The 12,500-nt window shown below is 42.7% G+C and overlaps 1 protein-coding gene across 4 annotated transcripts in view; it reads right to left on the bottom strand.

The window, feature by feature from the left end:
• lamc1 (laminin, gamma 1) overlaps positions 1-12,500 on the bottom strand; it is a 74,776-nt gene that overhangs the window by 19,281 nt on the left and 42,995 nt on the right. For all 4 annotated transcript variants that reach the window (XR_012595754.1, XR_012595752.1, XR_012595753.1 and 1 more), the window contains exons 3-6: positions 6,704-6,834; positions 5,066-5,232; positions 2,908-3,096; positions 1,305-1,422 (exon numbers count right to left, since the gene is read on the bottom strand). Coding sequence is in view for 1 of the 4 variants with exons in the window: in XM_074649859.1 (XP_074505960.1) it covers positions 1,305-1,422; positions 2,908-3,096; positions 5,066-5,232; positions 6,704-6,834 (605 nt within the window). In the remaining 3 variants the exon portion in view is untranslated. The remainder of the gene's footprint in view (positions 1-1,304; positions 1,423-2,907; positions 3,097-5,065; positions 5,233-6,703; positions 6,835-12,500) is intronic.

Genomic DNA, 12,500 nt, shown 5'->3' with positions numbered 1-12,500 from the left:
GTCTCAGTATATAGTATATCAGTCTAATGCAGTGAGGGCCAAAGAGACAATGTACTACGGAGTATTAGGGCCACATTGAGGGAAAAACACATCTGAGATTTACACAATAAAGTCAGAATATTACCAGAAAAAAAAGTCGTAATATTACGAGAATAAAGTAAATAACACGTAAAACTACTACTTTATAATATTCTGACTTTATTCTCTAAACCTCAGATGTATTTTTTCCCTCAGTGTGGCCCTAATACTCCGTCGTCCCGTCGAACCATAGACCTACAACAATGATACATAAAAATGAAAATGTAAACAAAGAACAGAGTTCCTATCTCCACAGGGAGCCGCTGGAGAGGAGCTGGAGAGCTGCAGGTTGCTGCCCGCTGAGCTAAGCTAACAGTTTCCCTCTGCTTCCAGTCTTTGTGCTAAGCTAAGCTAAACACACAGCCTGCAGCTCATGATTATTGATAAAGCTGTTATTTTCTGGATTTACTGTTTGGTGACTTCTCGTCTTGAGATTCAGTTTAATATCAAAGAGGAGAACAAGAAAACAAGAAAAACGTCACGTCTGAGAAGTTTCTGCTTTAAATAATTACTCAAATGATTAATCGATTATTAATTGTCGCAGATTAATTTTCTGTCTAATGACGGTGATACTTTTAGAATTTTATGGTCTTTATTTTTAATACTTATTTTATTTATTATCATCATTATTATAGTGTTTATTTTACTCTATTTAATTTAATCAACATTTTATTACTGATCATTATTACTCCTTTTATTTTATTATTTTAATACAATCTGCTTATTTGGTGTAGTTTCATAATTTCTTTATTTATTGTTATTTTTATTTCCTTGTATTTGATTTATCTTTTATTATCTTAAATACCCATCTCTTACTGCGTTCTTATTCAATGAACTGTTATATTGGTTGTTTCGGTGCATTAGTCTCTAAATCCATGTTTAACACTTTATATTCCAGCACTTTGAATTACATTTGACTTGTTTGAAAGGTGATATATAAATAAAGTTTGATTGATTGATTGATTGATTGACTGATCGATTGATTGATTGATTGATAGACTGACGGTCTCAGGTCTACTGGACGCATGGAGAACAAACTAAAATCCATGTTCTGGTCTGATTTAGTGGAAGATGGAGAAATTGTTATTTAGACAACAGGAGTGAAAGCATGAGAGTGAGACATCTTGTTGTCACTCTCGGTCTCTGTTAGCCACGCCGCCGCCGCCGCCCCACCAGACTCAGGTCATCTTTCACTGTATTGTGGTGCAGCAGCTGTTGCGTGTTACCTGCAGCCGGCCTCCGTCAGACTGTGGTATCCCGGCTGGCAGCGGTCGCACTTCTCTCCGGTCACTCCGGGTTTACACGCACACACTCCTCTGTTGTCACACTGAGGCGACTCTGAGCCTGCAAACACACACACACAAACACACACACACACACACACACCGTCAGCAGCACATTAACCCTCAACCTAACAATCAGCTCCCATTAACAATAACCATTACAGGACAGAGCTGGTGGAACTGGGACCCAAACAGCAGCTGGTTCACATTAACCGGCGGTTTGCTGCTGCGTTCTGTTAAATACCATCAAAACCACAGAGTTCATACAGGCGGTTTCACATGTTTTCACTCCGACGGCTCCTCCTGTATGTGAGCGCCTCCGTCACCAGGACATTGCATACATGAATATGCATGAAAAGTATCTGTATCATAAATTTAGGATTGTCAAAGTTAACGCGATAATAACGCGTTAACGCAAAGTCGCCACTTATTTCTTTAACGCATTCGATCTTTCAGAGGTTTTAGCGGGTTCACCTAGAGCTAGAGTGAAGATACTGGTATCATCTGAAACTAGAAAAAACGGATGGATCCATCGGTACCAACCAGGTCAGACTAGCTTGTAGTGAAGGAGGTTAAATAACGCTCCAAACATAGATGATCTGCCATCGGTTTGCTCTGACGTTAACATTCAGATGTACGCCGATGATACGGTTGTCTATGCACATGGCAAAAACAAAGATGAAGCTGCATGAAAAGTGTCTAATATTATAGTATTCAGTTTTAAAGCTAGAGTGAAGATACAGGTATCATCTGAAACTATAAAACCTGATGAATCCATCGGAACCAACCAGGTCAGACTAGCTGGTCCTGAAGGAGGTTAAATAACGCTCCGAAGTTATGCTAAATGTTGGCGAGGAAAAACTGCCATGTCCATTTTCAAAGGGGTCCCTTGACCTTTGACCTCCAGATGTGTGAATGTGTGAAGGTTTTTGTCCGAAAAAGGTAAAAAAAAAAGTCTGAAAAAAGTCCAAAAAATTACAGAAAAATGTCAGAAAAAATCCTGAAAATGAGATTTAGATCGACGCCACTCTCATGTTGTATCTGTATGTTCAGTATCAAACTGGAGCCGGCAGCTGGTTAGCCTAGCTTAGCATAAAGATAACATACAGGCCTACCAGCACCTCTAAAGTTCACTAATATCACGTTCTATTATTGTATTGATAGTTGTGATGTTTCTCAGAGGGGCACTTATCCAGTCAAACAAAAACTAAACTGTAAAAACAGCATGTTGTGAGTGACAGGGAGTTCTAGTTCAATCACTTCCTAGCTAGCTGTTTCCACCTGTTCCCAGTCTTTGTGCTAAGCTAAGCTAAGCTAAGCTAAGCTAAGCTAAGCTAAAATAACTATATATATATATATATATAACTATAATAACCAAAATGTCTCAAACTAATCCTTTATAAGTCAAGGTCCACTTACTCACTTTCTCTGGAGCTTTCAACCGTATCTTATGGTCTTCATTAGCAGTTGTTATCACGTGACCCAAGTCTGGAACTCGGGTCACGTGACAGCTGATGGCGATGATGACTGAGATCAGTGAACTCACCGACGGTGTTGCAGCTGCAGGGCAGGCAGCGGTTGCCGCTCTGGTCGCGGTGGTAGTTGTCGAGGCAACGCTCACAGTTGGGCCCGTCGGTGTTGTCGGCGCAGTTCCTGCAGTGACCTCCGTGACCCGTGGCCCGGTACAACTCTGAGTCGAAGTAACACTCGGCGCTCTTCCCGTTACAGTCGCAGGCTGAGAGAGAGACGTTAACGGCATTCATTATAAAGTCCAGTCTACTGGAGGAGGAAGACTTTACCAACTACGCTACAGCAGTAACGGCAGTAAAGCACAAGCAGTAAGGTTGTAGTGTTAGCTGTAGTAAAGCACAAGCTGTAAGGTTGTAGTATTAGCTGCAGTAAAGCACAAGCAGTAAGGTTGTAGTATTAGCTGCAGTAAAGCAGTATTAGCTGCAGTAAAGCAGTATTAGCTGCAGTAAAGCAGAAGTAGTAAGGTTGTAATATTAGCTGCAGTAAAGCGGTATTGGCTGCAGTAAAGCACAAGCACTAAGGTTGTAGTACTGGTTGCAGTAAAGCAGTATTGGCTGCAGTAAAGCAGAAGCAGTAAGGTTGTAGTATTACCTGCAGTAAAGCAGTATTGGCTGCAGTAAAGCAGAAGTAGTAAGGTTGTAGTATTAGCTGCAGTAAAGCAGTATTAGCTGCAGTAAAGCAGAAGTAGTAACAGTACAACAGTAGCAGTAGAAAAGCTGTGACAGACGCCGATTGGACGCAGTCCTGTCAGGTCACTCACTCACTCTAAGCAGTAAAAGCGACAGTTAAGCAGTAGTACTGCAGTAAATCAGGTAGAAGTATTACAGCAGTAAAGCAGTATTAGTAAAGTAGTGGCTGTAGTACAACAGTAGCAGTAACAGTACAACAGTAGCAGTAACAGTACAACAGTAGCAGTAACAGTACAACAGTAGCAGTAACAGTACAACAGTAGCAGTAACAGTACAACAGTAGCAGTAACAGTACAACAGTAGCAGTAGTAAAGCTTCTAATAGATGTCGTTCTGAGTTCTCAGTCAGGTCACTCATTCTAAGCAGTAAACGTGACAGTAAAGTAGTAGTACTGCAGTAAATCAGTAGTAGTACTGCAGTAAATCAGTAGTAGTACTGCAGTAAATCAGTAGTAGTACTGCAGTAAATCAGGTAGCAGTATTAGCTGTAGTAAGGCAGTAGTAACAGAAGTATCAGTGGCAGTAAGACTGTAGTATTTAGACAATAGCAGCAGTAACAGATGCAGTTCCCTCATTGTTATTCATATAATAAACATGTGGTAGTCCTGTTTACTGGAGTTGGAATGAGGTTAAATGAGGTGACAACGCAGCTGTACTTCAACATGTTTCCATACTGTGGGCTTCCTGCAGGACGGATTAAGTGGACTGTGGGAGAAGAAGAGCAACACTAGTATTCCCTGAACGCCGTTAGTCATGCATCTGCACTGTGATATGATGAACGTGTAGCCGACAGGAACTACAGCTCCCATAATCCCCCAGAGAGTGTCATGACTAATGCTGAAGATCCCCCTCTGCAGGACTTCATCATGTGACCTGTTCTACCGGCCCTTTAGATCAACTCTCACCTCATTCAGTCCAGCTGTTGTATTTGTACTCAGCAGCAGTAGACTAATACTAGCATTAGTAGTACTCATAGTCGCAGTCTGTACAACAGAGTGGTGGTGTTATACTCAGCTCCACCCTCTCGCCTCACTTCTGGTTCCAAAACAACAAGATGGCGACGAACTCGAGGCTTCAAAACAGCTGCAGTAAAGCAGTAGTTTCTGTAGTAAAGCAGTAGTTTTCGCAGTAAAGCAGATGTATATGCAGTAAAGCAGTAGTTTCTGCAGTAAAGCAGTAGTTTCTGTAGTAAAGCAGTAGTTTCTGCAGTAAAGCAGTAGTTTCTGCAGTGAAAGCAGTATTATCTGCAGTAAAGCAGTAGTTTCTGTAGTAAAGCAGTAGTTTCTGCAGTAAAGCAGTAGTTTCTGTAGTAAAGCAGTAGTTTCTGTAGTAAAGCAGTAGTTTCTGCAGTAAAGCAGTAGTTTCTGTAGTAAAGCAGTAGTTTCTGCAGTAAAGCAGTAGTTTCTGCAGTAAAGCAGTAGTTTCTGCAGTAAAGCAGAAGTATATGCAGTAAAGCAGAGACACAGTAGAGTGGCTGCAGACTCACGCAGACAGTCGTTGGCGTTGTCGGCGGTCGCTCTCCTCCACGGACGGTCGTTGTAGAACGGTTTGCAGACGTTGCAGTCGTCGCCGTCCGTGTTGTGTTTGCAGTTACACACCATCCGCCCTCCGCTGTTCTTCGTACACTCGCTGGCGTGGCCGTTACACTTACACCTGACGGCACACAAACACACCCGTTACACCTGGACAATGTAATCAGTAATCAGCAGCATTGTTAGCTCAACCTCTTTAAAACCTTCAGATTGATATTCTCTGTCTGACCACAGAGACGAGTTTCCCTCCGAGGACTCGCGGCCTCTCGGAGCTGTAAACTGACACCGGAGGACGGAGTTGGTGTTGTGATACTGTCTTTGGTTCTGATGAGGTTTTTCCGCTCGGCGGCTCTGAGGGGAGGTTTTGTTAAACCTCCTCGGGGGGGAAGAGCCCCTCACAACAGGACAGGACCTGCTCAGCAGCCACCTTTAGTTATTGTCTCAGGTGTTTCTTGGCAGAGAGCGGTGGAAAAACTGACGCTGAGAAGGAAGACTGAAGTATTAAAGAGGCTGTCAACACGCCACACTGCCACAAAAACACAACTCACATTGTATATATACATTTTAGTAGAGTTTTTATATGAAACTGTTGGGATAATTCGGAGTGGACTGATCCTCTGGGCTGCTCTGATTGGTCGTTGTGTTCAGCTCCCAGGTGAACAGGTTCAGGTGAATCACGGTGGAACCCCTCCCTGGATAAATAAAGGTTCGGTTCTGCAGCTCTGACAGGTGCTCCAGCTCAGGACTCTTCCCTTTTTCTTCCGCCCGTCATGGCGGTCGGTCCGCCCCATTCCGGTTTCCCTGTAATCCAGTGCTGCCGGCCAGGAATGCCAGGAATGCTGGCTGTGTAATGGAAATCTGCTCCACATTTCAAACAGATTATGGCTGCGTAGGCTGTGCAGCAGCAGTCTGTGTAACACTCTGGTAATGCCTGTCCAAAGCTTTTCTTTTTTTCTCGTCCTCCAGACGTGCAGGAAAAGGAGTTGTTATGTGGGATCCTGTGAAGGCCACAGGGAAGCAGACCACACAGTGACACATCAAGACCAGGACCCACGGAACCACCTGACCGCACTCACTCATTCAGAAGAGTCTCCTTTGTCCTGTTTCATGAAGCTGCTGAAACTTAAACTTCAATTCTAAGCTCTGTGTAGCTCTGCTTCTCCTGTCAATGTGTGAAACCCAAAGTGTTTCCATCCTTTACTGGATGTGTAGTGTTTACCACGCTGGATTTAACATGGGAGGCTGCAGGTCGTATCCACGACGACCCTCCAACGTTTTACACTCTCTGAGCTTTGTTTTGGTTGACGGATACGGAACGGATATGACGTCATGTTACTCAGACTACCACAATAAAAGCTGTAACTTCCTTCTACCTCCACATAGACTCAGATGAAGCAGATAGATCCATTCTGGTGTTAAAACATCTGTTTAGAAATCATTAAAATAATAAACACGATGCGTAGTTGAATCTATGATTTCCCATCCGTACTTATATTATTACACATGTAACAACTATCACAATCTCAAATGTGGCCTGTTGCGACTCTCAGAAGTTACTAACTCTAGTTTGCACACATTTAATCTTTCCTTACCTTCCTCCCACAGCGAAGTCCGAGATGGCGTAGTAGTAGGACTTGAGGACCTTGGGGTCGTTGAACACCTCGTCTCCGAACGTGTTGAGCCTGTTCAGGGTCACTCTGATATCGGTGGCCGTCACCCAGTCCTGCAACAGACACAACATGGACGCAGCGTTAGAGGCGTTAGAGACGTTAGAGGCGTTAGAGACGTTAGAGACGTTAGAGACGTTAGAGACGTTAGAGGCGTTAGAGACGTTAGAGGCGTTAGAGACGTTAGAGACGTTAGAGGCGTTAGAGACGTCGGGGCCGACAGGCAGCACAGCTTCATCTGAACCACAAAGACATCGATAGTGATGCATCCGAATATCAGCTCTCATGAGAGTTCACAATTAAAATAATCAGTATATAAACACAAACACAGAGACGTACGTTTCAGGTACGTATGACATTTAAATAAATACTGCACCAACAAATAAATGAATATTTGTGTTTAAATGGATCTCTGACGGTTGAGAAATGACCCATAAATTAAATATTGAGAACTTTAAGGACATATCACACAAAGTGGTGCAACGTATCCTCGTACAACGGTTCATATGAAATCTTACCAAAAGTTATTCCTTGATAAAATGTGATATAAATTGATATTTATGTTTTATTTATTTATGTATCTTTGTATGAATTCTCTTATTTATTCTTCTGTTTAATTTCCCCATTTATTTATTTATGTGTTTATACATTTTTAAATCTATTTATTTATTTTTTATTTATTCATGTTTTCATTTTTTTTATATTTATTTTTTAAATGTACGTATTTCTGCATTTATTTATATATGTGCAATTTTCTCTTTGCACTTCACCTCTTATTTATTTCCCCAAACTTATTTATTTCTGTATTTTTGTCTTTATACATTTACACATTATTCCTAATTTTCCGTGCGTTCTCCACAAAGAACACAAATACATAAATACATGTTTGTGGGAAAGTGAAATATTTGTGGATCATGGTACACATTTGTGTGTGTTTGTTTACAACTCTTAAAGTCCAATAAAAACGTCCATTTATTTACTCTTATGTTTAATTTATTATTTATTTATATTCATTTGTAATTTATTTATGTTTTCATTTATTTTTTATTTCTACATTTATTTTTTATTTATTTTTGCATTTATCTTTTATTTATTTATTTTTGCATTTATTTTTTATTTATTTATTTTTGCATGTATTTTTAACTTATTTATTTTTGCATTTACTTTCAATTTATTTATTTATGTTTTCATTTGTTTTTTATTTCTACATTTATTTTTTATTTATTTTTGCATTTATCTTTTATTTATTTACTCATGTTTTCATTTATTTTATATTTATTTTTAAATGTACGTATATCTGCATTTATTTATATAAGCTCGATTTTTCCTTTGCCTTTATTTCCCCCATTCGTGGATCGTGGTACACATTTCTGTGTTTGTTTTACAATTATTAAAGTCCAATAAAAAGGTCCATAGAAGGGAACATCCATCCAATAGTTGTTGAGTGTTGCACCGACCAGCTGACCGACCCTCCCGTCTCTGGAGCCAGGCACCACAACACACACACACACACACACAGACACACACACACAGACAGTTCCCTGAATGTCTAGAAGCTGCTCGGATCATGATTCATGAACAGGGAGGTGGTTTCAGTTCTGTGGGAAACGTTGAGAAAACACTGACGCAACACCACAAACACTCAAACTGTGACATTTTTAAGTGAGCTGGAATTTATTTCCTCGGCGTTCCGATACGACGGCCAGATGGAGAGAGTTACTGACGGACACCTGTTTCAGTTTGGGAGGATAAAGAAAGTTACTCAACATCCCGCCTGTGTGAGAGGCTCATGGGAAAGTAGCGAGGGGCCAGAGATAGCTTTGTTCCGTATCAGCAGGAAGCTTATCAGGTTTGTATTCAGCAGAGTGAGAGCTCGGAGCAGCTGCTGGAGGACAAACACGGACCTGGACCGGGACCGCCGGCCTCGGGGAAGCTCTCTGCTCACAGGAAAGTGGGAACGCGTTTAGAAATGTTCATCCACATCTGATACAAACACCAAATGTCTCTCCGCCCAAAACAATGTTCCCACTGCAGGAGGAAACTGCTGAAACATCAGCCAGCTGGCCTCCTGTCAGACCCCTTTCTACGATGGAACATTCAAATGAAACCTCACGGAGGGTTTCAGTATGTTCTGCTGTCGGTTTAAATCAGATCCAGATCCAGGTCCAGGTCCTGGTCCAGGTCCAGGTCTGGGTCCGGGTCGAGGTCCAGGTCCAGGTCTGGGTCCGGGTCCAGCGTTCTGTACGTTTATCTTCCTACTCAGGAGGACTCAGGAGGACTCACGCCTCCTCCTCTGACTTTTGCACACCTTTTAAACAGGAAGTTGCTGTTACTGTTTCCTGTCGGTGTGTTTTATTAAACTGAACCTGATCTATAGGCCACATCTCTAAAGGCGATCAGACGAGGCACAGGAAGTGCGTTATTATCGTACCGTCGGAGATGCGTCGCTGTTTCTGTTCTGGTGCTTTGCACGGAGCTGACACTTGCGGCGGCGTGGAAGTCCCCAGAGGCCGCCGCTACAATAACCTTATATTCTGATGTTAATAAAATGTACCCAAAGTAGGGATGCTAATTTTGAAAAATGTTCTTAACTAATAACCGACCCTCGTTAACCCATTACTAACCGTTAACCGACCCTCGTTAACCCATTACTAACCGTTAACCGACCCTCGTTAACCCATTACTAACCGTTAACCGACCCTCGTTAACCCATTACTAACCGTTAACCGACCCTCGTTAACCCATTACTAACCGTTAACCGACCCTCGTTAACCCATTACTAACCGTTAACCGACCCTCGTTAACCCATTACTAACCGTTAACCGACCCTCGTTAACCCATTACTAACCGTTAACCGACCCTCGTTAACCCATTACTAACCGTTAACCGACCCTCGTTAACCCATTACTAACCGTTAACCGACCCTCGTTAACCCATTACTAACCATTAACCAACCCTCGTTAACCCATTACTAACCGTTAACCAACCGCCTCGCATGCAGCGGTGCTCCAGCTGCAGTGTTTGAACACAACAGACAACTGAGTCTCCGGTTCACCGTCTGGGAGCGTTAACTTAGCAGGCAGACACTTTACAAGTAGAAGTCTCCAGTCTTCGTTTAGTTTAGCAGGTTGTCAGCTGTGTGTCTGTCCGGATTAACGATAGCGATTATCCAACAAACAGTGTGTGTGTTTGTGCTACGTTAGCAGCTGCTAGCGTTGCCGGTGGCTCCGTGCTCCCCGTAGTCACACACACGCTCTGTCAGCGCGGCGTAACTTCAGCGAGTTACTGGCAGACGGTGTGTGTTGGTGGCGTTGTAGCTGTGAACGTAGGTGTAGCAGACGGTGTGTGTTGGTGGCGTTGTAGCTGTGAACGTAGGTGTAGCAGACGGTGTGTGTGTTGGTGGCGTTGTAGCTGTGAACGTAGGTGTAGCAGACAGTGTGTGTGGTGGTGGCGTTGTAGCTGTGAACGTAGGTGTAGCAGACGGTGTGTGGTGGTGGCGTTCTAGCTGTGAACGTAGGTGTAGCAGACGGTGTGTGGTGGTGGCGTTGTAGCTGTGAACGTAGGTGTAGCAGACAGTGTGTGTGGTGGTGGCGTTCTAGCTGTGAACGTAGGTGTAGCAGACGGTGTGTGGTGGTGGCGTTCTAGCTGTGAAAGTAGGTGTAGCAGACCGTGTGTTGTTGGTGGCGTTCTAGCTGTGAACGTAGGTGTAGCAGACGGTGTGTGGTGGTGGCGTTCTAGCTGTGAACGTAGGTGTAGCAGACGGTGTGTGGTGGTGGCGTTCTAGCTGTGAACGTAGGTGTAGCAGACGGTGTGTGGTGGTGGCGTTCTAGCTGTGAACGTAGGTGTAGCAGACGGTGTGTGGTGGTGGCGTTCTAGCTGTGAACGTAGGTGTAGCAGATAGTGTGTGTGGTGGTGGCGTTCTAGCTGTGAACGTAGGTGTAGCAGACGGTGTGTGTTGTTGGTGGCGTTCTAGCTGTGAATGTAGGTGTAGCAGACCGTGTGTGTTGTTGGTGGCGTTCTAGCTGTGAATGTAGGTGTAGCAGACGGTGTGTGTTGTTGGTGGCGTTCTAGCTGTGAATGTAGGTGTAGCAGACGGTGTGTGTTGTTGGTGGCGTTCTAGCTGTGAATGTAGGTGTAGCAGACCGTGTGTGTACAGTTTATCTGTCGGTGAATAAATGCTCCGAGGCTACAACTCCTCCGCTACAGCGAGCCAGAGACCGTATCTGTAACACCGGTTCAGACTCTCTTAAGGTGGATTATTAAGGTGGACCAGCTTTTCTCCTTCAAGTGACGAGTTTTTCTCAGCTTTTTAATTAATTATTAACATTTCTTTTAACCGTTTTAACCGATAGCGTTAATCAGTTAAAATGCTTAATGTCAGTTAAATGGTTAATTATTAACATCTCCAACCCAGATTCAGGAATATGTAGGATATGACTGTCCTGTAGTGTTACGTCACAGCGTCTGCTGCATCAGCCGTGTGTTTACTGCGTGTTTATTTGCATGCAGAGCGGGGAAGTGAGATCATTAACGCATTTTAATACCAGGTGTGAACAGGGCCTCAGGATTCAGATTCAGATCCTGTCAGAGTTCAGAAAGCGTTAAAGCTGCTAACCCTAACCCTCTCTCAGCTGGACCTGAGGTATGAAGTCGGTCTGTTGGCAGCCGTCCTTCCTGGTTGACGTTCTGACGTCAGGCTGTGATGATGGAGGAGGATGCTCGTTGTTGAGAACGTTTCTACAGCTGCTTTCTCAGCTGACGCCCGTCTCTCCCTCTCTCTCTCTCTCCCTCCCTCTCTCTCTCTCTCTTTATGATTCATGAAGAATTGACCGGTACCGTCTGTCGGTCCGTCCGGCAGCTGGTGCAGCTTCTCGTCTGAGTCAACGCCGTTTGAACTGTACAGAACATTTGTTTGCCATCAATCACGTGCAGCTCAGTGCAGACGAGGAACGCTCCTCTGGGAGTCCCAGACATCCAGCTGAGCTGCTGCAGACAGACAGACAGCAACGCTCTCCTGAGTTTCCTCACGGAGAACTTAGTGTTTGGTGACGTACTGACGACTCAGCGGGCCGGTTGGAGAACTACTGTGGCTAACTAGATCACCACTGCACACTCAGGTAGTTAAATACTCTCTTACTGCAAGGAGAAAGCTGCAGTATCTTCATTCTCCAGACTCCCACACCCAGAGGTCTCAAACAACATGTAGAGGTTTAGACATTTAAATAAATACTGATCCAACAGAAGACTTTAGATATTTGGGTTTAAATGGATCTCTGGAACCAAATCAAGATATTCAAAGAAAACGTCTTCAGAAATTATCCATAAATTAAATAACAACTTTTTTTAATGATATTTTCTAGACAAAAATCCCATTAAGAGGTGCAGCGTATCCTCGTATCCTCGGTCCATATGATATCTTACCAAAAGTTGTTCCTTGATAAAATGTCACATAAATTGATATTTCTGTTTTAATTTGCTTCTTTATTTATTTATCTTTGTATTAATTCCCTTATGTATTTACTCTTCTGTTAAATATTCCCTTTTATTTATTATTCATTTTTATTTTTGCATTTATTTTTATTTATTTATTTTTGCATTAATTTTGTATTTATTTATTTATTTTTGTATTTATATTTTATTTATTTATTCATGTTTTCATTAATTTTTTATTTCTACATTTATTTTTGCATGTATTTTTTATTTATTTATTTTTTTTTATTTT

This window comes from Sebastes fasciatus, chromosome 11 (assembly GCF_043250625.1).
Source record: "Sebastes fasciatus isolate fSebFas1 chromosome 11, fSebFas1.pri, whole genome shotgun sequence".
Taxonomy (NCBI): domain Eukaryota; kingdom Metazoa; phylum Chordata; class Actinopteri; order Perciformes; family Sebastidae; genus Sebastes; species Sebastes fasciatus.
The sequence above is the reverse complement of the archived record's forward strand: the minus strand, read 5'-3'. Positions and strand labels throughout refer to the sequence as shown.